The 24,607-nt window shown below is 36.1% G+C and overlaps 1 protein-coding gene across 1 annotated transcript in view; it reads right to left on the bottom strand.

Annotated features, from left to right (window-relative positions):
• The window catches only part of PLCZ1 (phospholipase C zeta 1), a 44,630-nt gene that overhangs the window by 10,211 nt on the left and 9,812 nt on the right, over nucleotides 1–24,607 (bottom strand). The window contains exons 4-9 of the mRNA XM_088166045.1: nucleotides 22,521–22,722; nucleotides 20,810–20,954; nucleotides 19,089–19,244; nucleotides 11,799–12,026; nucleotides 9,122–9,278; nucleotides 7,544–7,660 (exon numbers count right to left, since the gene is read on the bottom strand). Of these exons, the coding sequence (XP_088022171.1) occupies nucleotides 7,544–7,660; nucleotides 9,122–9,278; nucleotides 11,799–12,026; nucleotides 19,089–19,244; nucleotides 20,810–20,954; nucleotides 22,521–22,722 (1,005 nt within the window). The remainder of the gene's footprint in view (nucleotides 1–7,543; nucleotides 7,661–9,121; nucleotides 9,279–11,798; nucleotides 12,027–19,088; nucleotides 19,245–20,809; nucleotides 20,955–22,520; nucleotides 22,723–24,607) is intronic.

The raw sequence follows: 24,607 nt of genomic DNA, 5'->3' as shown, positions 1-24,607 counted from the left end.
CTGTGCTAGCTAAGATTGCTCTGCACCATGAACCAACATGCAGCAAGTAGAAACAACTGGAAACCTTGTCTAGAAAAGCCTCAAACAAATAAAATAACCCCCAAACAGCAAAACACAACATGCACTCCTGCTTTGAACCAAGTGTTACTGTAGATGCAGACATGATTTTGTATTACTATACACAGGAAATTTGTTTTTCCTTTAACAGCACAAATCAGAGTGTTCATATTGCCCATTTTAAACAGGGTAAGTGTTTTCTTGGTATGGTTTTGGCAGTGGTTCCCCATTTGCTTTTTGTGACTCAACACAAAAATCATCCAGAAACAGCCCCAAATTTGGTGCAATGTGATGCTTGCCATATTTGAATACACTGAATCAAGCTGTGGATGTGCAGTGGGTGCTGAAAGAGCTGCAGCCCTGAAGGCCCTGGAAGTCTGAACCACAACTAACCCAGAGTCTCTCAGTCCTCAGGTGATTCCTAGGCCACACTTTCAGAATACCTGAGTTTAAAAGTGCAACTGAAATTAGGCATTGAACAGTCAGCTTCAAATTCCACATGATGAACCAAATTACATGATTGCACATAATGAGACCATTGCTAAATTTACCAAGCTTTATAGGCAACTGAGCAGGAAAATCTGAGGTAACAGCAGCAACAAGCAAAGAGAATACTTTGTAGTTTATCATATTAAGAAAATTGCTTTTGCAACACAAGTGAAGGGCAATGTTATTGTGGGCTCATATCTTCAAACATCAGCACTGTGTTTTCACTTAATTTAATTTGACCTTAGAACAAGTTAAAAACACATGGAACAGTAGTTTTAATTTACCCTACTGGTTTCTTTGTATTGCAAGTTTCAACATGATTAAGCAAATGTGAGATTTTGTGTCATAATCTCTGAGATGCAAACCTCTACTAAAACTGTTTATAGGGTTCATAGCTGCTTGGGGCCTCCCAGGGCACTGCTTTATGGTGCATTGATGCAGTTTTTCTTTTTAATCAGGTGCACTTACAGCCCTAACACTTCTTGAGAAATGGCAAGGATCATAAACTAGAAGCTATGCCTAGCAGCATGGGCTGAGCAACATCTTTCTGCAAACAACCCTGAATTTCTACCCAGTGTTCCATTTCAGCTTTGCTGAATTCAGGAGCAGAACTGTCAATAACAATCCTTTGTTCTGTTGTTTTATGAAACAGTACAAATTTAATGCATGAAGAGAGATTTAAACCAACAGTTACTTTTGAAAAGGAGCCCAAATGAGCTTGCAATGAAACCATCTGAGCAGTACATAATCATAATGTTTGGGTTTCATGGGCAAGTAAAGGCATCTGAAGTTTAACACTGTGTACATTAAACTTTCTCTTCAGTCCTTTCATTAAGCACCAAAAAGCCTTTGAATATTGACATCAAAATCAAAGGGGCACAGCAAAGCATGGGCTTGGGGAACAACCTGAGCAAAGGAATTCCCCAGTGTGGTTCCTGCACCTGAAATGGATTTTAGTATTCCTGGAACCATGGGGTTAAATCCCCTTCAGATCACGATATTTTAATACTCAAATCATCTTGCAAAATACCAAAGCAGCCATGGCTGTCCCAGCAAGCCCCAGATGGAAATAACTTCATGTAGCAAATGGAAGGTAGGAAATAGCCTGGCTCCAAAAAGATCAGCCAGTCCATAATACACAGAGGAATACTCTTTTCCACCCCAAATCTCTGTATCACAAGCAGTTAACTGAAATCAGTCCCACCACTAATTGCACAAACTAAAGATATTTTAAATATTCATATGCAGCACCTTCCATAAACACCACCATTCAAGACATAATTGATTTATAGACAAAACCAAAAGTTTTTTAGAACCAACATGATCACTGTGACTGTGATTTGCAGGCAGTTGAGGGAAACTGCTAATCTTTTGTTTGTGATCCTGCCTCTCATTAATATTCCTAGTGGGACTTTTAAATTGTAATTTTTTTTTTAATTTTTTTCCTCTTTGCTTCCTGGTTCTATTAGCTCTATTACACCCATAAGGTTTAATGGATTTTCTCATTTAAATGGGAAGATTTTAAAATGGATAAGGACACATTTGTGACCAATTTTTCTTAAAATGAGTTATTTAATTGCATTTTTTTTTTGCCATTCAAAAATGCACCTCAAAATGTATGAATTTTATGCCATTTCAAAAAAACATCATATGCAAAAAAGCACTCGGTGCCAATGTTCCTATCTCCATAATTTACCTCACTCAGCTGAATCTACAGAGATACAATAGATCACACTTTTATCAGCCTTGTTGCCTTCCTCTCAGCTCTTTCCAATTCAAGTGGGCCACTCACCATGAACACAACCAAAATCTGTGCCTTAGATATTCCAAACCCGAGCTCAATTCCACAGAGCCTGGGGAATCTCGCTGAGGAGAGGATTGGATCCCAGAGCTCTGGGGTGCTGCCACTGCTGGGCTTTTTTCTCACGTGCAGGTCCCACCTCACTCAATCCATCACTGCCCAAACTCACAGGAATAGCTCAGAATTCCCAGGGAGATGGAGTGAGACTCTTTACAAAGGCACGACAGGACAAGGGGAAAGGGCTTCAAAGTGAAAGAGAATAAACCTGTGAATAGGTGAGACCCTACACAAATTTTATGAGCAAGGATTTTGGTCTACCAGACCAAAAATAATGAAAAATCCCTTTTTTTTTTTTCCACCAGAAAAGAAATAAAATATACAATGAATATTCCCTTACAACACAGGGCAAGCTTATTTGGAGAGTATAAATTTTGGCATACAAAGTCTCACCTCCCTTCCTGGCCAAAAAAAAATACAAAAAATTGGTCAAACTGTATTTTTTTCCCCTCCCCTAACAGACTCCAAATTTTATTAAGCTTAATGATAATTTCTGGCTTTAGTTTTCACCTACACGTTTTGAAATGGTCGTTTTTATTCTACAGAAGAGAATGATTTATGAATGACTTGCAACATGAGGGATTCTGCCACAGGAAGAGGGATTGCTCCTGTGAGAGCTGAGTAAATGCAGAAATGTGTGACATAACACGCTTACAATGTGCTCTCAGTCTTTTTTGTATTGTCTTTAGGCCAATTTAATACTTTGGCTCTAAAGACACTATTAGAAATGTGAAGACTTCAGTCAAACAGTTCATAATTGCTGACATTGTTCCTGCTTAATTACAAGTAGTTCTACTGGAAAAAAAAAAAAAAAGATGGCAGGTGATTAAAAGCCATCCATTGTCCAAGTATGTCTGCAAAGGGTTTAAGTAGGGATCCTCTCTTGTGAGGTTCTCATGGGAAAAGTACCTAAAGCATTTCTGATAAATTATCAGATCTAAAAATCTTAATTGATTTTTGCTATCTAATTAATGTGTCAGTCTGAAAGTTACACTTCGGTGTAAGCCTGAGCAACTCTTGGTTGTCATTTGACCAATTTTACACCTGAAACTTTTCCAAAATAATTTTTAAAATTTATTTAACTTGTGATTCTTGGCAGAACTGTGAATATTACCAACTTCCCTTTCTTATTTCAGTCTGACTCACTGACAGGTTTTAGAACAAGATCAGCAAGGATTTCAGAAACTATTGTGTTCCTGCAGGTTTTTTTTTCCCCCATCTTCCTTTAAAATTTATTAGACTTCACATAAATTATTTACTATTCTATTGGTTGTCTGCAGTGTGAAGACAGCTGGAAAAACTGATAAAATGGAATTTCAATGTTTCTTTGCTTTTAAGTAAAATTCCAGTATCTATTACACACACCAAAAAACTGCCTAAAAAAAAAAAAAAAGCAGGCTACAGAGTAGCCCTAGAGCTTTTTCACAAAGCTGGCAGTAGGCACATTTCTGCAGAGGAAACATGAAACCTTCATTCAAAACAAGTGCCAGCCTTTGGAGCCACTCCAAAGGAAAGCTGAGTGCATTTGGGGAGCTCCATATGTTGGGATTGTGGTGTCCCACCTATTTATTAAATATCTGCACATGAATTAGCTGGAACACGTCACTCTGTGTGAAGATCAAATCAATGAAATTCAAGGGATAATATTTTAAAAAAGCCAAGCAAACGAGTTCTCTAGTTTTCACTTGCCAAGGAGGTTTTTTGGGGCTGTTAAAGGCAGTAGAAGACAGCAATAACAGTTATTGACACAGAACCCAGGCAGGGTCACATTTGAGTCATTTTGGTTTGCTCAGGTGAGGAATACCAAGATCAAAATCACTTGGTTTCTTTACTCTTGGTTGTTCCAAAAGTTAAAATCAGAACTAGTTAGAGACCTCTTTATCTCTCCTCTTTTCATGCATTATTTTTTATCATATTTTGTCATATCATTGCACACCAGACTGAGCCACACAACAGATGTGACAAAATGACCAAGCTGCATTTCAGTGTCACAGGCCAAAAAAAAAACACTACAGTAAGAAAAAAAAAAACCCCACCATACAAATCCAACCATCACAGCAGCACATTAATTTTATGTACACTCCAAAAAGCACATATGGGATCTTCTGAAACAAAATTCTGTACCTGCCACGCTGTGACTTTGTCCTGTAACTCATGACATGTTTTGGTCATTCCTGTAGAGAATTTTGATAAGTGTATAATGTTTCCTACTGCATGGAAATGCCATATTCAAAAGGATATTTAAGTCTTTCTATTTTTATTTTCACTAAGGCTCGCTTTTGTTTCAGATTTTTGGTTGTTTTTCTCAGTCGAGATAAAACAACTGCTATCATTTTATTTAAATAACTGTCCTAAATTTTCTTTCCCTGCATAAATCTTTTCATTTCATTTTATTTACTAAATAAAAAGGAGACATGGATACAACTAAACCAGTTCTTTCCAGTGCCTCACTGCAGTTGTATGCAGAAGGCATACTAATTTTCACAGACTATGAAAAGTGGGGGATTTTCTCCATAAAAACCTTTTTCCACAAAACCTCCCGTTCTTATGAGTCTCAATTTTCAGAGAGTGCACAGTGATATCCAAAAGCTATTTTGTGGAAACTCTGGACTTTTTACTGAGGTTTTTTTTTTGAACTTGCCTCGCTCTGGAAATTAGGTTTTACACAATTACATGTCTCATCCTAAGCCCCAACAAATCTTGAGCGTGTTGGACCATTTCATCTTGCTTTAGCTGAGTGCCAGGCTGCTCCAAGTTAATATGTTCCAAGCAATTTCGAGAAAATTGCTGGCAAGGTACTGGCAAGAAGAGAACACTGTTTTGGGTCAGTCACTAAGGGAAGTGAAGGAATAACTCAATTCTCATAATTGTAAGATGCAGTGGCCTGGCAGGCAGGATTATGTGTAGGTTTGAACAAAAACTAATATATTTTCTTTGCCCAGCCAGAAAAGTTGTGGATGTTAAAGGAGCTTAAAGGCAAACTTGCAGGTGTGGGGAGGAGAAGGGAGTTAAAGGGAAGAGGGGGCATAGGAGAAACCTGAGAGTCCTTTGAAGAATTTTAGGGAAGTGGTAAAAAGGGTCTGGAGGGATCATTTCTGTGCATGGGCTGCAAAGCACAAAGGCAGGGAGGCAGGAAAGGTGTGTGAATTATACAGACCTGGGACAGACATAAAAAAAATCCCAAATCTGTGTTAAATCAGTGGAAGGACATCAGGAGATTCACTGAGATACACTCACTTTGGGAGCTGCACTGTGAAGAGCAGCTGTATTTCTGCCAAAGTTATCTAAAGATTAGGGAATCAAGAATAGATCTAACACAGCTTGGAAATAATGTATGTGGAGAATTATTTTTTAATCAGCCTATTCCCATGTGAAAAATGGAGGGGGTTTTTAAGTGAAGATGCAAATAAAGTGACCAAGAGGGCAGATATAACCACTTCCTGCATATTTTTAATTCTCCCAGGAAGAGCCCCAAACCCCCCATGCACCAAATGTTTTGCATCCTAATGTTTAGAATGACTTCTCATTAAAAAAAGTACACTCTGAGTAAACAGTGTAGTAATTTTGAAGTCTTCAGCCTTGCCTGTGATCTAACAAATGGATATTCTTTGCAGAGATAAGTGTGGAGATTTACAGACAAGAAAGAAAACTAGAAAATTGCAGTATGATAAGACTGGGAGATGATTTCAATTTTAAATTAAGGACCTCTGGCAATTGCTTCTTCTAAGCATGAAACAAACTTCCTAGTTTTTAATGGCAATATATAGTGTAGATAGCAGTGATAAGAGTGCAGCACACCAGGTAAATAATGCAGACATCACACCAGGTAAATAATGCAGACATCACACCAGGTGTGGATGAACCACAAGGACAGAAAATAATCCAACCAATTTCACACAGTGTGGTAATGAGAAGATGCTTGGATAGTCCAGCCCAAGCCCAAATCTGCACTGAAAATAAGCATTTTTTTAGGACACAGAAACAAGTAAAAATTTATTCTAAGTAGCAATTTTTCTACTCCTTGTGTAGTTATGCAAAACTCTACCCTGGTACAGCAGCCAGGATGGAGAAGGTAACTTGTGACAGGAGAAATGTGGGGAGCTGAGGAAGGAAACAAATGGAATAGGAAGGCAGAGTGAAATCTGTGCCTGTCCTTGCCTGAGTGAGTTGTTTGAACATCACAAGGTGAATCCAGACCTGGCACCTCTCAAAGTGCCCTGCTCACCCCACAGTCCCCTCGGGTGGCCTTGGCAAACACTCAGAGACACAAAATACATGTGGAATATATAAATATATATATATATATATATATAGTGCTCTATTTTACCTAGGGCTGAAGAAGATGTAGCAGGAAGACACAGAAAAATATTCTGAAACTGAAAATCTTTTAAACTGAAGAGCAAACAGATGAAAGTAAAATTGTCTCTAAAGCCATTTAAAAGGACACAATGCTTACAGGTGAGAGGTTTTTCAAAGCCTGCTGGGTACAGAAGTCATGCCATTATTTTTAACAAATTCAAAGGAATAACTGTCAATGAAGAGAAGCAGAAGTTGCTGTTTTGTTGCTCAGGAAACTTAACGTGTTTTGCACTGGAAATTCAGATGTTAAATGTGAATTGCATTGATATAAAGTCTGGAGGCTCCCAGCAGCCCCTGGGTGCTGTGCTGACCAGGAATATCTGACTTTTCCTTTGTGTAGCATATCCTGATATCCTGGGAATATTCTGGGAATTTTTGGCACTACTGTCAATTGCTGTGCTCACATCTCCTGCACCCTGAGAACTCACAGAACCTGCAGAAGAAACTTCCATTGCTGACTAATGGGAGCTTAAAAATGTTGAATCGTTATTAGTGCTTTTCTTAATATCCAAAAAGGTAGTTTAAAGAAATTAGTAAAATATAATAAATTGACAATCTGAGATAAGAAACAGCTATTTAACACAAAGTGATATCTATGATTACTAGGGATGAAAAACTGATGGGATACGTGGGTTGAAGGAAAATTTTATATCACAAAAAATTAAAATAATGCCACTGGGGGAAAATATGTGACCTACATTCCACCAAAATATTATAGGAAGCAAGAAACTCTTGTACCTATAAAGCCTAAAAGTCAATAACCTCTGCAAAGATACATACCCATTTGACACCCTATATTCCAGAATTCTTGAGGATTATAATTTGAAGAGGTCATTCTTGTTCCCTTGGGGTAAATTCTTGTAATAAATCTTGTGGTATGTGAAATAAACTCTTTAGCTGATAAACAGAAGGATAAAATCTTGGTAAGAAAACTTTTGTTATTCAAGAAGTCCTATTTGAATAAATAATAAAAATGCAGTAATCTGATCCAGCATTTTTTATCACAATATTATATCAATGTATTCTATTTTAACATTAATATATGGTCCACTCTGAGCTATGCCTAAAATCCTATTTTGAAACCTGAATATTTTGTGTGTATTTCAATCTGACAGTATTTCTGTATATAGTGCAGATTTTTGTAAGAAGTCCATTAACCAAAAATCATTCCTTGACTGCAATATTCTGTTTCTTCCCCTTTTTATAGAGTAAACAGATAATTTCTACACTAAAGCCCACTGTGTTCTCATGGGAAACTAAGACACAGAACAGGAAACTGCACAATAGTTTCCTCATTCTGTAATAGCTCAAAATGAAAAAAAAAAAAAAAAATCATCTCTAGATGATCTTGGCTTGTTTGCTGTTTGGAGGTTTGAATTAAATGACTAAATTATATTAAGATCAGGGAATAGCATATTTTTTGATTATTAATCTTAAATAAGCCTCAGAAGATGTTAACGACATTGTTTTTCCTTCTGCTGGCAGTGTTCTCTCCTTTCTCATCTGTAGGCTTGGAGCACAGGGATGTGGGAAACTTCAGATGACTTCTATCTGCACAATTCCTTTTTCAGCAATTAAACAAAAATCTGCACTCCCAGGGTCATCTCTCTGATCTATTCCATTCTCCTCTCATCTCATTTTTTGTTTGTTTAGGGTTGGTTTTTTTTTTTTTTGGTCGATTTTGGTTTGGTTTGTTATTTGGAGGTGGTTTTGTTTTTTAATTTAAGTGGAGGGGAAGGAAGAATTCTAGAATTTTCTTAACCCTCCCTCAGGCAGCTGGAATTCCAAAAGCAGAGGCTGCACCAAATGGAGATGCTCCAACACAGAATAATTTTGGAATAATCCAGCTTGGCTGGGATGAAAGGTCTGGCCCAAGCTGGGCTTTATCCATCCCATTCATGAGCAGAGTTTTATCTGCAGCTCTCACCAAAGCCAGGGCACTGCCCAGACAACTCCACCCAATTCTAAACCCAGATATTGGCAAGGCCAGGGAGGAAGGGCAGTGAAATTTATTTCACACTTTTTCAAGTGCTGACTGCAAGCCCTAAATTATTTGGTGCAGAAAACAGTGACTCAAAAGGCAGACATACATTTTGTAGACTGTGTTAATATTTGTTCTTATAAAAATACACGGAATTAAAACCAAGTTGAATTTTGATTTTCCTCACAAAACCAACATAAAAAAAAATAAAAATAAAAAAAAACAAGTTATGCAAAAGATATTTGTAAAACGGTGTTATACAAAGAACCAAATAAAATAATACAGCAGGTGATTCATAAAATTTTAACCCTTGCAATGCCTAAGCACTGAACCTACCATAGCAACAATGGAACTTTCAACTGATGAACTCAAATTACCTGAATTTTTTGCAAGTTTTCGTGCTGCACTCTCTCCAATGGAATTATTTTCATAGCATTTCTGGTGCTGCAGAGAATGGTCAAAGCTCACAAACTTCTGAGATTTGGTATAAACCACAAGGTCTGACAATGCAAGGGAAATCCTTGTCTTCTTCACCTAATAACCATCAGGTGAATAAAAAAGTCACAAAAATGCACCTTTCGTTGTTATTAATATTAATAACTCAGAGAAACAATCGTTTTGGATGCATAAAGCTTGAGAAAATATGTCAGAGTTAATGAATTTAATAAATATGACCTTTAATAGTGAGATTTGATGCACTGAGAGAAAACTGAGGTTATTGTGTCCATGTTTATCATAATAATCACAGGGTGAGTAAAGAGATGTTTCCTAGCAGAATCTTCTGGAGAGCTTTCCCATTTTCCTGCTTCTAAGACTGGTTTGAAAATAACATCATTTTTTAACATTACCCCTTAAAAATAGACCTCCAACTTTTTATTTATAAATATATAAAGTACTAGAAAAGTCCAACAGCATAAACTCCTTCATAAAATGTAGAATAACAGGAAAATGTTTACACTATGCCAAGCAAATTAGTCAAAGGCATATTCCTCTAAGCATTGCTCTGAAGTGAGGAAAACTTTTCTTCTTGATTAAAGTCGAAAGTTCTCTCACCAAAACCTGAATTTAGTCTTGCTCCATGACCAAAAGAAGCAAAAGTGACAGAAATTTTAGCAGGATCTTCTCCCTTCCAGTGAGGCACTAAATGACCTCTTCATTTTCCTTAGAATAACTCGTGAGCTAATTGGGGGCAGAGAGGGGCTGCTGCTAATCCTGTTTACATTCCACTGGAGTTTTCCAAGGCAAATTCTCCTCTGACAAAATAATAAAGGAAATCAGCATCACTGGGGTGTTGTGACCTTTTTTTTTTTTTTTTTTTTAATGTGTGAGATGGTATTTTTTGTTTGGATTTAGATGATTAGTAGTTTTTTATTTATATTACAGTTTTACAGACTGTGAGGCCTACAGTGCTTTAAGTCAACAAACTAAAAATGGTATTTTTTTTTTACAAGGTTTTTTAAGGGTAAACTGCTTAATTATGAAATGCTACTTAAATTATTTTTATTTTTAAACTTAGTAACTAACTACCTGTAGCTTGCAATGCAGACTTTTCTACTTAATTACACAATATTACCTAAACTCATGAAGAAGAAGGTGAAGAAGGTGATTTTGTCTTAAAACTTTCATTTTGCTTTATATATATTACTTTAAGTTTTTCACTATGCGATATTACACACTTCTATTTAAACTACACACTTCTGATTTTAGATTTATTATTTAATTTTGGAATTCTTCTTCACAGCTCCAGGTTAAATGCAGAGTTCTCCTGGGGGTTAGTCCTTGTTAGCACAGGAAGGGTAAAATTTTAGTGATCAGGGTTCCAACCCTGGGGTGTTTTGGCTGCAGATTCAAATGTTCCCCCACCTCCCATAAAGCAGCACAGTGGGACAAGACAAACACTGCAACAGAGACACTGGAAACCCTTTTCTCTTCTGCCTGTGAAACGTGAGCAGATATTTTTGTTGTTGTTGCTGTTTGTGTGGGATGAATTCTCATCCCTCTCACGGTCCTACAAATACACATGAAACCTGTTGCCTGGAAAGTTGGCCTTTCCTGCTCTAAGGACACTCCATCCTTCCTCAGAATTTTTTCCTTTTTATGTCCCTATGTCAGATGGGATGAGAAAGAACCAAAAACTTTCACCATCAAATGACATTTAAAAAAGAGATTCTGAGCATGGTGGGCTCTGAGGAGCCAGTTCAGCCACGTTCAGGAAATCAGAGCAGGATGTGCAAGAGGGACTGGACACAGCAGCTTAACTTGAAGTTAAGTTTCAACTTTAAAAAGTTGAACAAAGCAATTTCAACCCTGATGAAGCAACAGATTTTCCACAGTAGAGAATTATACTTGGTTGAAAAAAATAAGTTCAATTTGAGTTCCAGGAAGGAGATTACACCCAATTTTTACACTTCTTTCAGAAATAGTGCTTAATGTTAAGTCTCTGTGTGATAAATGTAAAAATACTTCTTCAATTCTAAGTGCTGAAAAAATGTTTCAGCACAGCTAGGAGTGTGCACCTCATTTAATGCAAAAAATCAGAAAGAAACCCAGAAGAAAATAGGAGAATCTATCTGTCTTAAAAACAAACTTGGGGAAGAAATAATTGACTCTGTTTGTTGTCATCAGGAACTGCTCCAAGTGTTCTCCATACATAGTTCCAGAAGGGCCATGGCACCAAAAAAACATTTGGGTAACTTCATCTTAAATCTCCTGTGGTACTGAGCACCTGGGACAAGCACAGGGCTTGAAAGAGGAAAATCTGCTTGAAATTCAAGATGGGAGCACAGGGAGGAGTTGCTTTTTAGTTGGATGATAAAATGGGGTACAGTCTCACTTTTCTTATAATAGGAAAACTCTGAAAACTTGAGCTAAAGCTTGGAATTTCCAAATGCACTGATCTTAGAAACGTTAAAGTTTCCCTTTGAAATTTAGTCTCTATTTTAAGATGATACAGTCCTTCTTAAAAAGAAAAAAAACAAACAAAAAAAAAAACAAAAAAACACAACAACAACAAAAACCTACGTATTCCCTATATTTAATCGAAGCAAAAGTTACCCTTGTTTTTTTTTGAGGTAGGATTGAAAGCCTAGAGTCTCCTCTTCTCTTGGCAGGACTCCTTGGTGACTGATGTGTTACCGTGTCCTCTCTGTCCTCGTCGTCTGACTGGACGTCAGAGTCTGACATTTCCTCTGACTCATCGTGATAGTCATCCTCCATCCTCAGCAGGCCTTCCTCAAGTGTCCCAACTTTTTTATTTTTTATCAGAACTTTGAATTTTAATGCCTAGACAAAAGGGGTTTGACAATAGTTACTAGAATTATGTAGGTTTTCATCTCTCGGTATTATTTGACCATTTATCTTCAAAGTTTATTAATGAAAGTTTATAACGAAGTGAGCTTACAAAATGAAGCAAAATAGACATGAGTGAGGCAGAAGCCAAAGCCAAATAAACCAAACAGAATGTGGGTATCAAAGTACACAACAGAATGAGAATCTCTAACCCCAGGACAGGAAAAACCTGCTCTTCACCACAGCTACACAGATGCTGAAACTATGAAAAGATAAAAGGAAGAAGTTAAGTAAGAGCCAAAGGTGATAGCCAGGCAAGATGAGGAAGGTATTTGTTTTTTACTGTGACTAAATGTATTTATATATATATATATATATACACACACTTAAAGATGTGTCTGATATTAATTTGGAATGTTTTGATCTATCATTGAGGCTGCAGGAAATTTGTTATTCTATTAATGCCTTTGTGCATATCTGTCTTGTGTACCAAATTTAAACTTTGATTTTTAACTTGTGTTAATTTACAGTAAATCCTTATGCTGACCTCACCTGGCCAGGGAAACAACAGTTTGGTGATTTTGTCTAAGCAGTTTATTTTTAAATGGACCTGTATCAACCTCCATAATATATAATACAGAGGAGGAAAAACATCATTGAATTTTATTGCTTTCATCTATTCAACAAAATCCTATGAGTATATATTTCACTTTGATTTACAAAATTATATTAATAGTAAAGCTGCTGTTGTAGCAGACATTCAACTCCACATCTGTACACAGGAGCTGCCAGTGAGTAACAGGACCTGAATAAAGTGATCCACAAAAATATTCCTTAAATTTCCTATGCTCTAGTGAATAGGAAAATTGCACTACTGGGAGTGGCAGGAACAGGGAACAAATAATTTCACAATAAAGGAAAGGTAACTGCAATGCTGTGTTTTAAGGGCTCCATTAAGTAAATATGGAATGTATGGATGATGGAAACACATAAACCCAAAGGTTTATAATGGAATCCAGAGCCATGGGCAGGGATAGAGATATTCCATTTATTTCCTTATTTCCAAGCTCCATTGCTCCTGGTCCCCTCAGCACTGCAGATCTGGTGCTGTATTTGCCAGGGGGATGAGATCCTATGCCCAGCCTCTCTCCATGCCCTGTCTCTGCACTGCTGACTCACAATAAGGATCACTTAGCACTTCCTTATTGAGAAATTCTTTCTATTTTTTTTTTCCCCTGTGATATTTTTAGAAGAGTTTTAATATGATTAATGCCGCTCATATTTTTAAAGACTTCTGAATTTGCTTTTGCATGCTCACATTTCCTAATATTTAGAAGCAATTCTATCCAGTTTTGGTCTTGTATTTGTTATTCACAGGAAGACTCAATTCTACAAATGAAAAAGAAAATCAAAAAACATAAACATTTCTTCCCTGGTATACAAGGGAAGAAAAAACTTTCTATGCTTACATTACTACCTCCTATATGCAAACCTAAGTAAGAAGAGACCCCAGTGATATAAAAATGGCTCATGATGTTTTAAATCAGTCTCTAAAATTCTGTTGACTAGCTGTTAGTAAAAATGTAAACACCCTGAGGTAGGAGAAGTTTTAAAGGTTTATTTTGTTTTGTTTTCTACAAGGATAACATTTTGCAATGATGGCTCTTTTTAGAAAGAGTCACCAAAAAATACCCCAACAGTATGAAAATTTGCTATTTTTTGGGCAGAAGCAACTTCCAAAAATAGTTACCCCCAAATCACTGAAAGTGAAACATAGAGTAAAAAAAAAAAATGACATTGGTTAAAAAAAAAATGACATGGTTAAAAAAAATCACTGATCTGAAATCTGAGATCTTTAATTGGCAATCAGCACTGCTAAACATGTGACACCTTTTTCTCTGCATGTCCAAGTCCCCTAAGAGAGCTGAAAAGCCATTTAATGAGCTGAAAGTCTGAGCATTCCCTAGAACTGCTCCTTTCTAGTTTTGTTATGAAAGGCAAAATATGTTAAAAATAAATTTGCTCTTTACTTCTATATAAATTGCGAGCATAATAAAAAATTAAAATATGTAAAACATAATAGGACTTCCCTAGAGCATAGTGGGACTTCAAGGCTGGCATAAACAAAAGCCTCAAAGTACAATCAACTGGAACAAATATTTACATAATTAAATGAACAAAACTTTTTTTCTTGTACATTCTGCTTAATGTGATGCACAACACAAATCAGCTGAAGTAATGCCAAGTTTCCAAAACAAAAATCACAAGCACTTTGGATCAGGCAAATCCACCTATTGACCACTGCAATTAATGTAAAAATTCAGTCCTCAGAAACGTAAGGAATAAACCCTGGATTTGAGTCATAAGTATTAAAAAAAAAAAAAAAAAAAAAAAAAGAATAGTTTCTCCTGTTTAAATTTAGTTTGTTCTCCCTTCTCCTCTCCTCACCAACTGTAGGTGCTTACTTAGAGGAATATCAAGTCCTGAAAATCTTGCTAAGTAACAAGGTTAAAATCTCTTCTGAGTTTTACATAATATTCTATTTCGAGATTTATACTGCTGTCTTAAACACCGATGTAGGGTGAAGATACAACACCTCTTGTGAAGTCTAACACAGGGAAAGGTTTTGAGACAATGAGAAGGTTTGTTAAGTACAACTGTTAAAAAAAAAAAAAAAAAAAAAAGCCAGCTATCTTTAACAATTCAAGAGAATCACACTTAGTGAAGTGTGAATGGATGTCTTTGTGGCAGCCTTATAAATCACAGTTCTCAAGATACTTTAAATCAATACTGCCAGCAATGTCTGAGCTCTAGGTAAACAGATATTCATTATATCACGAGCAGCATTTTAGCTACCTCATAAAAAGCTGTCGTACAATATATTTACCCTACCCTGAAAATTCCACTTCTGTACTGTGCTCTGGAGCAGATTTCAGATAAGTCTGGTCCAAAGCTAAACAGCTGTGCTGTAGTTGAGATGATATTCAACACAGGCAAAGAAATGTCTGGATGGATTGGAAAGAAACCCAAAGGATGATTGCAGTGAAAGGTGGCTCCAGGTTGGCCAGGATATTAATGCAGTGTGCTCAGAGACTCATTGCACACATTCCTTACCAAAGTTCAGTTGCCAAACAAAGGACCTGATTTTTATACACCAAATAAACCAGACCTACCTGGGTGATGATATAAAATACTGCAATATTTAATTTTTAGTCACCTCCTAAAGTTGCTTTACACTACAGGGAAGCAATTAACAACCCATAATGACTGTCACATGTTCACTACATTTCTGGGAAAACCTTGTTCCCCCAAGAAGAGTGCAATGTCTAAAAATAGTGAAGGAATTAGATGAGTCTCATGTAAGTACTCACTACAGCCTAGAGATTCCAGAAATTTTATTTCTGAGGTCATCATCAAGATCTACCACATTCTCATCTCACTTCTTATTTTTGTAAAAAATAGATGCCTCAGACTGACTGAAAGGCAAAAGAGTGATTGGAAATGTTTTGACTTGTTAAGAAGCAAAGATCTTTCTGATGCAAAGACTTGGTCATATGTGACTTGTTGGTCAGAAGAAATAGGAATTAATCTCATAACTGAAGCAACAGAATTAGATATGCTAAAGCAGGCTTGATCTTGAATTTCTCAGTGAAAATACTAAGTGTATAGAGAAAGCTCCTTTGTATACTGAATTGATAAAGATGAAGAAAATTGAGGAGAATGAGCCCTGGCTTATGGGGTTAGCTGGTTTCCCCCATAATAGCAGAATTTATAATGTTCATAGCCCATCAAGTTGTACTGGAGACTTTCTATTGATCTTTCTCAAGGAGATCATTGAATAGATCTTTTGATTTGGACACCACAGGTTTAACCACCATAGGGAAGCCTTGGCAATCCTGGCCAGAAATGCTTCTGAAGCACCACAATACAGAAATTGATCTTGCAGCTGTGTGGTAAACATTAAAGACAACTTGTAAAATCACAGTAGCTGCCACTTTGCTTTCAGTTAATCACACATCAATATCTCATTCCAACTTTGTGACAGGAAACCTGCAAATAATAAAAACTTCCTAACTATCTGATATATATATCCTGTCAGCAGTGTAAGGCAGTTCAATGCTCTACATTGCAAAATAATTGAGGAACAAATCACCAAAGCATCAATGTCTTTACATTCCTCTCTCTGTTATATTGGATGCCCACATTTCTTTCAATTATCAAATTTCTTAGAGAGGAAAGGACACAGCAGGGTAAGTAAAACCTTATCTCTTCTGGCACCCTGATATTTCCTAGGCTCATCTACAAATTGCTGCATAAGACATTTCATTCCTTCTCTTTCTATCAGCACATCACCAGCAGGGATGGCTGGCACCAGCCAGTGGTGTCAAATCTAATTTAATGCAGGGACTGACTCCAAGCCCCTGATATTCCAGTGAATATTAGAGGAAGTTCATGAAGTCTCTTTAGAAGCACCATGATGGACAAGCCTAGGAGCAGAGAGCTGGATCAGGTCTGTTGCTTTGGGTGGCAAAACATCTGCTCAGGAAAGAAGTAGAATAGGTGGGTGAAGCTTAAGGGCAGCTTCAGTTTCTCGTGGGATAAGGTATGTGTGAAAGAAAGAAACAGAGCAAAAATCTTCTCTTTCCTCCATCTGTAGAGGAAGAATTGTGTGTTGAGATGCTACAGAACACAGGAATTGCAGGGAATTAACAATGTCAGTATAGTCAGCTGGAAGTGTGAATATATGCCTGAAGGCAAAGAATTAAAAAAAAAAGTTATTCCTGAAATTTTCTGGGGTTTGTTTTTCAGATGAAGCAAGTGTTGGGAAAAGCAGAGAGAAGTCTTCAGTGATCCTCCACTTTTCTTTTCTGGTCCTCCATGTGATTTTCACTTAGAATTACAGTGGTAGAACCCATCATTGAAAGGTGGTCAGGAATCTCCTGGGAGTTTGTTCCTCATTTTAACCTCCTTGCACACACACAATCATCTCAGCTGACAAAGGCATAGCTCAAGATCTACTTAAAGAAGGAAGTGGAAGATTGACCATATAAGAGAAAAGAATTTCCATGGAAGCCTCCAAAAGTCCAAAACCAAAAAGGAACCCGTAATTGGCAAATGTTTATCAGAATTGTTTGGAGAAACTATGTGGTTTCCCTCTTCATGTACACACAAGAGAATAATTTATTTCTGATCTTGAAGAACACTGAGGTGGCTTTTTCCCTATTCTTGCTCATGTTCCATCTTGAAAAAAGTGGAGCAGTAAATTATATAGGGTAACAGCTTTTTTTTTTGTCACACTTACTGAGAATCCTTCCCACAAAGAGCATTTTAAATTCACCATTTGTGGTTCTGTAACATCCCTTTTGCACAGCTTAAGTAAAGCAGTCTAAATTCAGAATTTGACTTTCTCAAATGATAATGAATTTATCCAGGCCTTGAAACTGCACATGGTCCCAACTTTAAAGATGTGATGTCACTAAGCCCCGTTTGAACATGGACCAAAAGTGGTTCTTCAAAAAGATGCCAGCCAAAAGTCAAGCTTACTACAGAATTTACAAATTCACTCATAGCCACATATTTCCATTGCTAAGTCAAAACCAACTGATTTCTCTTAAATGCTTGATTAGAACATCAAGGAGAAATGGAGATGATCCTAATTTATATTCATTCTCAAGATAATAATTTATTAAATTCAAACTTTTGTAACCAGCTGAGGACAGTGGTGTTATTTAGGTAATCCTTACACCTTGCACAGATGGGAAATATGTCTCACCATACTTTAATATGTTAAGAGTTCAGGAGAATGAATCTCACCTGACAGCATTTCCAGACTTGCAGACACAGAAATGAATTTTCAGGCAAAACTTTACAGAGCTGACTCATGAAAACTCTAAGCTATGGAAATATGAATTCCCTATCACAGTAACCATATGGTAAGGGACATATATCACAGAAAATCATATTTTAGAGTGTGTGATTCAGTAATTCCGTGTTCACTGATTTTGTGCTTGCTTTAGAGGACATCTCCTACATTGAATCCAGCCATGCTTTGAGAAGCTTTAACACGAGCCCTCCTGTTTGATACAGTTTCTATTTTTTTTCCTAATTGAAAAAAAAACAGTTTTCAAGGTTTCAAAATTCTATTGGACACCGTGATGTAAAAAAATAAAATGCTACAATAAAAAAAAAAATTTAAAAGCACAGAAAGGTGAATATTAAATAAATTTAAAGCAACATTGTTATGGAAATATAAGAGTATGGTAATATTTTAGCACATTTTCTGGACAGGTCACTTCAAAAATATTTTTTCCTTGTCAAATCCTTGAAAAATTACAACCTTTTGTGTGTTGTTTTTCCTCATGACAGTGTTTCCTCCCCACATTTTCATTTGCATTCTTTTTAGCTAGTGTAAAAAAAAAAAAAAAAAAGTGTAAAATATAGCTACTACTGGCAACAGTGACAAGCTGAAATAAGTATTTTGTTTGTATGCAGACATTTGTGCTACAAGTGATTTGAAAAAATTTTTGTCCTTGAAAGAAAATGATGTGCAAAGATTGGAATAGTGGAAATTTGGTTTTTTTTAGTTTGCAATAAAATGTTCAATACCCATCTAATTGCCTTTTCTGACTCCATATCCCCGGGGTATCAGGCCACCAGCTGAGAAACACTGTCATGGGGAGAAACACACTGAAAAAAGAGAATTGATTTGCAGTAGCAGAATGCAAAGAAAAATCTTCATCACCACTGGTACTGACCAAAAATGTACATTCAGGTTTCCATTTCAATAACTTGTTTAAATTTCAGGAATTTCCTTTAATTAAAGCAACGAAAAATAAATCAGCAGGTAACAGGTCCACCAACATGTGGCATCTTTCCATGTGGCATTTTTGTGCCGTTTAAATATTTTTTTGGTACTCCCTGAAGTCTATTTGAGACACCAGATGTGATCCATAAATTCAGTTCCAGAGGATAAAAAAAAAAAAAAAAAATTAAGAACCACACCCCCCCCCCCCATTTTTTCCATTTCTTTCGTAGAGAAAAATGAAAAGTGATTACCTCAGGAGAAGGCAGTTGAGAAATTTCTACTTCACCACCAATTGGTGAAGAAAGAAGTTTGTCACCTAGAATGGTTTTCAGGCAGTCTGCCATCACTTTCTGCTGTTTAGGGCTGCAGTGGTTCTCCAAAGACAGTACAAGGGGATAGGCAGATGACTGGAAATATAATTTTAGGATTTTATTCTTAATAAATAAAAATATGAATAATTGCTTTCTTTAAAATATCTTTTAAAAGTCCGCCTGGCAATCTGTATTTACCTTCGTTTTCGAAACATTCAGAATATAGATCAGTGGTTTCAGGTTAGCAACACAATAAAAATGTTTGTGGAAAAGAGAAAGAACAAGTGAAGAAAAAAATGCACCTTCAGAAAGTTAAAACAGAGCTAGACATATGCAGAAGTGGAAAAAACTGCTTTGTTTTGGTTTTAAAAGTTAAAATCAGATCCTAAAATTAAAATTGACACCATAAAGCAGGATTAAATGTATTTTGCTTTTGTTTATGACAGGTTTCTTTGACTTTTTTTCGAGCTGGTAGTCTCTCCAAACCTTGTTCAGGAATGACAGCCTTTGCATATTTTTGTTTTTCATAATATCCCAAACTTTTCTAGGAACAGTCTAAGTTTGCTCATCACACTACTCAAGCAAGGGTAATTGAGCGAAAATTAAAGGTAAAAGATGCAAAAGAGAAATTGAGTAAAAATTAAAAAATAATTCAAAAGAAGCACATCCATTTAAACATAAAAATAAATCTCATGAGTTGCCAGTAATAGTGGTGGCCATCAAAAACACAATGAATGAAATGTCTGCTGAGGCACGACCTAAATTTTGAAAAACAGTAGAATAAAATCATGTTTTTAAATTTGCTTTTAAAATCAGAGACTAATTAAATTTCATACAGAAAACAGAACTTTAATTAACACCGAGAAGGCTATAAACACATATGTATAAAAATCCACATAAATTTATCCTCATGGATGTATATATTCCCATACATGATGCTGGCCTGGTTTTGAGATTTGTCTTAATAATCATTCAGCACTTCCTGGGAGCAGGAATTTTGCCAGAAGCCTGTACAAAATCCTGAGACAGTGCCAAAAACTCTCCAGATTTCAGTGCTTTTCCAGAGATAGCAGAAGGAACATTGCCCTGATGAGTCACCTGACCCAAAAAAAAATCAGTAGCTGCTAATATTTATCAGGGTCAACATTCAAAATAAAAAGAGAAAAAATGGAAAACAAAGCCTCAAACTCATCTATTATCTAATTTTTTTGTCTACTTCATAAATTTACATGCAGGATATAAGACAGATTGATAGCAGCAGAAGAATAAGTGATGCAAAAACCTTTAAAAATATAAAGAAGGAGAAAAACATCAGAGCAATTCTGAACTAGTTCTTCAATTTTTATTCAGTCCTTGTTAAATGATCTCAGGTGAGAATTACACCAACAAGCTGAGTAAGATCACCTGAAGCCTTTGCACTAAGCTTGGTTTCTATTCATTATCAGGAAAAATGATCATGATTCCTTTAAAAAGTTTATCAAATACATTAAGAACAAACAGCACAATCGCTCTGTAATGAATTTTAACAATGCCCATTGCCACAGGCTCTGTTTCATATATTTTTTCACCCAGGAGAATCTCTAAGAGCCACATCTCTGGTTTATTAAAGCCACCATCCCATTGTAACCAACTTCTGTCTCCAAACATCGATCTGTACTTACCATAAACGCATACTTGTCAATCACATGAATTACAGAACGAAATGGGATTTTGCTGGTTAAAGTGTGGCCGTGATACACAACGGGCTCATTGTTGTTGCCATCCCAGCAGTCAATCTCCAGGCAACGACATCCTTTTAAGAGAGCACTTCAGTAGAACAAGAGAAACAATTTTACAGCCAAAAGACACCACACTTTTTTTTTTTTTTTTTTTTTTTAATACAAGTTGCTGTATTTCTGATTATGAGCACAGAATACCTCATTTTCATCATAAATAAAAAGAAATCCCGCTGAAGTATCAATATATGAGACAGACATACTTTCTGTTGTCTATTTTAGGTGTGTTATGCAATAAACTTTATTAGAGCATTAAAGAAGATGGGATTACCTGAATTATCTTCCTTAAAAAGGTAAAAATGAAGGTCAGATATTTCAATAAAGGAATTTTGGAACAAAGGCAAATTGCCACTTAAAAGAACAAATATTTCAAATGATCTTTTGTGTTACTGGTCCAAACTTGCTTGCAATTTTGAGAATCATTGAAAAATCCATTGCACTTAGAGAATCAGGTTGCATTTGGTCTTTGCCTAAGTCAGTTCTTCTCCCCAGATCCTGTTTCTAAGAGGGAGTGCTAAAGTTTCTCAGGCACCTTGATTTTACTGCTTTAATTTTAATATGTTAGTGGCATCCCTTAAATTCTTAGGTTTATAATATTTGACTGGCAATTAACTGAAACATTCTTATAAACTGTTTTACTTAATTACCAATCTGTCTTTTACATGCTGCTTTTCACACATTAACAATATGTCAAATGTGCCTCTAGCTGATTTTAGCATTTTCCTCACACAAATAGTAGATAAAGAGGAAAGACAGGGGGGGTTTTACCCTCCTTGCAATTACTTTCAGCAATGCAGAATTAACACCAAGGAATTTTAAACACTGTTAGAAATTCAGTATTTTTTCTGATGGTTGCAAGTCACTGTAGAGCATTAAGAGAGCAACTAAGGAAAAATATTTCGGGTATGTGATGGTTCCAACTGCTTTCCCTTCACCAAAGTGGTACAAATAATGGGAATTCTGGACAAATCTCTTCCTAATTCTTCATACATCCTGCCCTCTCAGTGTTGTCTTTGTTACACAATCCATTTCCTCCTTCCCTGCCTTGGCAATGAAGAATCCTGCTCATCATCCCCTGAAATCACACACACTGCAGAGTTTCCTCTCCCTGCTGCCTACCTGGATACCCAACTTTGGTCGTTTTTGTTGTTTCTAAACTGCCCCCATTGCAAAATTCACTGAACACAAATGTCACAGACATACTCCAACACACATGCTATATATTGAACACATTAGAGCTCGCCCCGGAATTTTACATTTCTTTCTGGGAGTTATTTATTTTTGCACGGCATGTTAAGATTAAAAACTGATTTAATCATGTACTGTACACCATAGTATAGATTTCATTTGCTGCAAGGTTGATTTTCTGAGATGTAAGTGAAAAAATAGATTGTTTCCAGACTATGGACAGATGGTTTGGCAAATATATTGAAAAGTGTACACACAAAATAAAATACCACTCTCACATTTTCAACTTGTATCTTTGATGGCTTTGTCTCTTTTTGCCAAGTAGGATTGTATGTGACTTAGGATTCATTAAAAAAAAGAAAAAAACCACCAAAGAATGTTTAAAATATAAAAAACTATGTCTAAATACCTGGTATATCCCCATAAATGACTGGGTCCCATCAGCTGGTCAGATATCAAGTAGGTGTTGTGAGAAGATGAAATAAAATAGTTACATAATGGCTGGGTCATATCTTGATAGATGGTCCTGTGCTGGCTTTTAAATATTGAACATTCTTCTGAGTTCATGTACCTTATAAATCCTTCAAATGACATCTGCCTTTTCTTCCTCACTGAACAAAAAGAAAAAGGAAAAAAATCTCTGTCGTGAAGCCACTCTGATGGTTGTATCCATGCACTTTTTGAAATTTTGAATAGCCAGTTCTGAAGGCTGCTAACAGTTACAGAGCACAAGGTTTTCCTGCAATTTTAAAATTCAGAACAAACGTATGAACACCACAAACATCAGATACATGTGGCTCTGGAGCTGAATTGCTGTGGTTCAAACTTCTGAGAGGAAATAAATCTGGTTTTGACACTTTTATTCTTCTATGGACAGCAGTAAGAGGAGTTTTCAGTAGTCCTGATTAAATAGAAAGTAAAATATTCGTTATTTACTTTGGAAAGTAACATGCCAGACAATGCACTAAGAGAACTTGCTCTTCTCTTTTAAGAGAACCAGGATTGTTCTCAAAAAATTCAGTCAGAAATTCTCAATATAATCTTGCAGAAACTATGACTCCTAGCACCAAATGTCTTCCCCAGGGGTGGAAAATTCCAAATAAATATTGATGAAATGATGTTTAGAAATATTTGAAATAAAAATAGCATCTTAATAAAAGGAATAACTGCCCACACAGATGAATTGAAAATTAAGGTTATTACACTACTGCATTTATAACAAAATTAACTGAGTCTATACCAGTGATAGCCATCCCATTTATTTTGGTTTTGACAGATTTAATGGCAAACAGAACCATTACAGTGCCAGCTCCTGCTCCCAATGTCATGTCTGCAATGCAGTCATTTTGCAAATGATATAATCTCAAAAAAAAAAAAAAAAAAAAAGTCAGCTTTGCTTCAAAACATAGATTGAATTAGTGAGGGATTTTGCCCAGTTCTTACTCTAAAATAACTTTATTATCACCATACCAGGCTAGCAGTGAACAAGCAGTAAATAATCCAAAATTATTTTATGCTAACAATGACTTGGAAGTCAATGTATGTAAATTTGGGGACTGGAAATCCCTTCAAGAAAACTCCCTTTTCTACCCTGGTAATTCTTACTACAGCTGTGAGAATGTCTAAGTTAGAACTGTACTTATTGATCTTTGGTGTGTGACAGACTGAAAGTTTTACACCTGAATGAGAATTTACAGAAAATAATTATTTCTCAATTACACAGGTCTTTGAACTAGAAAACTTGCAATGTTTTACAGTGATAAAGAAAAACAGAATATCATCCAGACATCAAACATGCATTCACCTAAAAACTGTTCTTCCTACCACAAGTCTTTCTGAATTTTTTTTTTCAGACTTCCATTGATGAAGAATCCACAGACGGTCCAGTAAAACCATTTCAACAGCTAAATAATCTTATTGGCAGGAAATTTTCCATAATTAGGAAACAAAAGTTTACCCTGAAACTCCCTTGCTGTCCAAAATATTTGTTCTGTTTGGTATTAATCCTCTCCCTTCTTTTCATCCTCTTTCACTTATGAGAACTCTCACATTTCCCTCATTCTACTGCTTTCCACAAAAACAAATCCAATCCAGGGCATCTTTCTGTTTCAGATTTCTGGTAATTTTTATTTTTTATTTTTATTTCTTTATTTTATTTTTTATATCCACCAGAGCTGTTAATCTTTCATAGGAGAAAACAGGATATTATTTCCTCCTGGAATGTCCTGACAAACTGCTACTCACCTTTACCATCTTAGAAGGGTTTACATATTTATTATTTGCTCCATTTTTTTTTTTCTAGTAACTGACAGTGTCTAGTTCAGTTCCTTGGATGCTCCCTTTCTAAAATAGATATTACATTTGATCTTTTCCAGTCTTTCAATTCATCATTCATTTCCCCCCTATTTTTAAAAGTAACCTTTGACTTGTATTGGTCAAGCTTGTTACAGTCAATTTTCTAAGAACTTGGATTTGTCAACCTGTCTTCACTGACCT

This window comes from Sturnus vulgaris, chromosome 5, assembly GCF_052056855.1.
Source record: "Sturnus vulgaris isolate bStuVul1 chromosome 5, bStuVul1.hap1, whole genome shotgun sequence".
In the NCBI taxonomy this organism is placed as follows: Eukaryota; Metazoa; Chordata; class Aves; order Passeriformes; family Sturnidae; genus Sturnus; species Sturnus vulgaris.
This window is presented reverse-complemented; position numbering and strand designations above follow the sequence as displayed.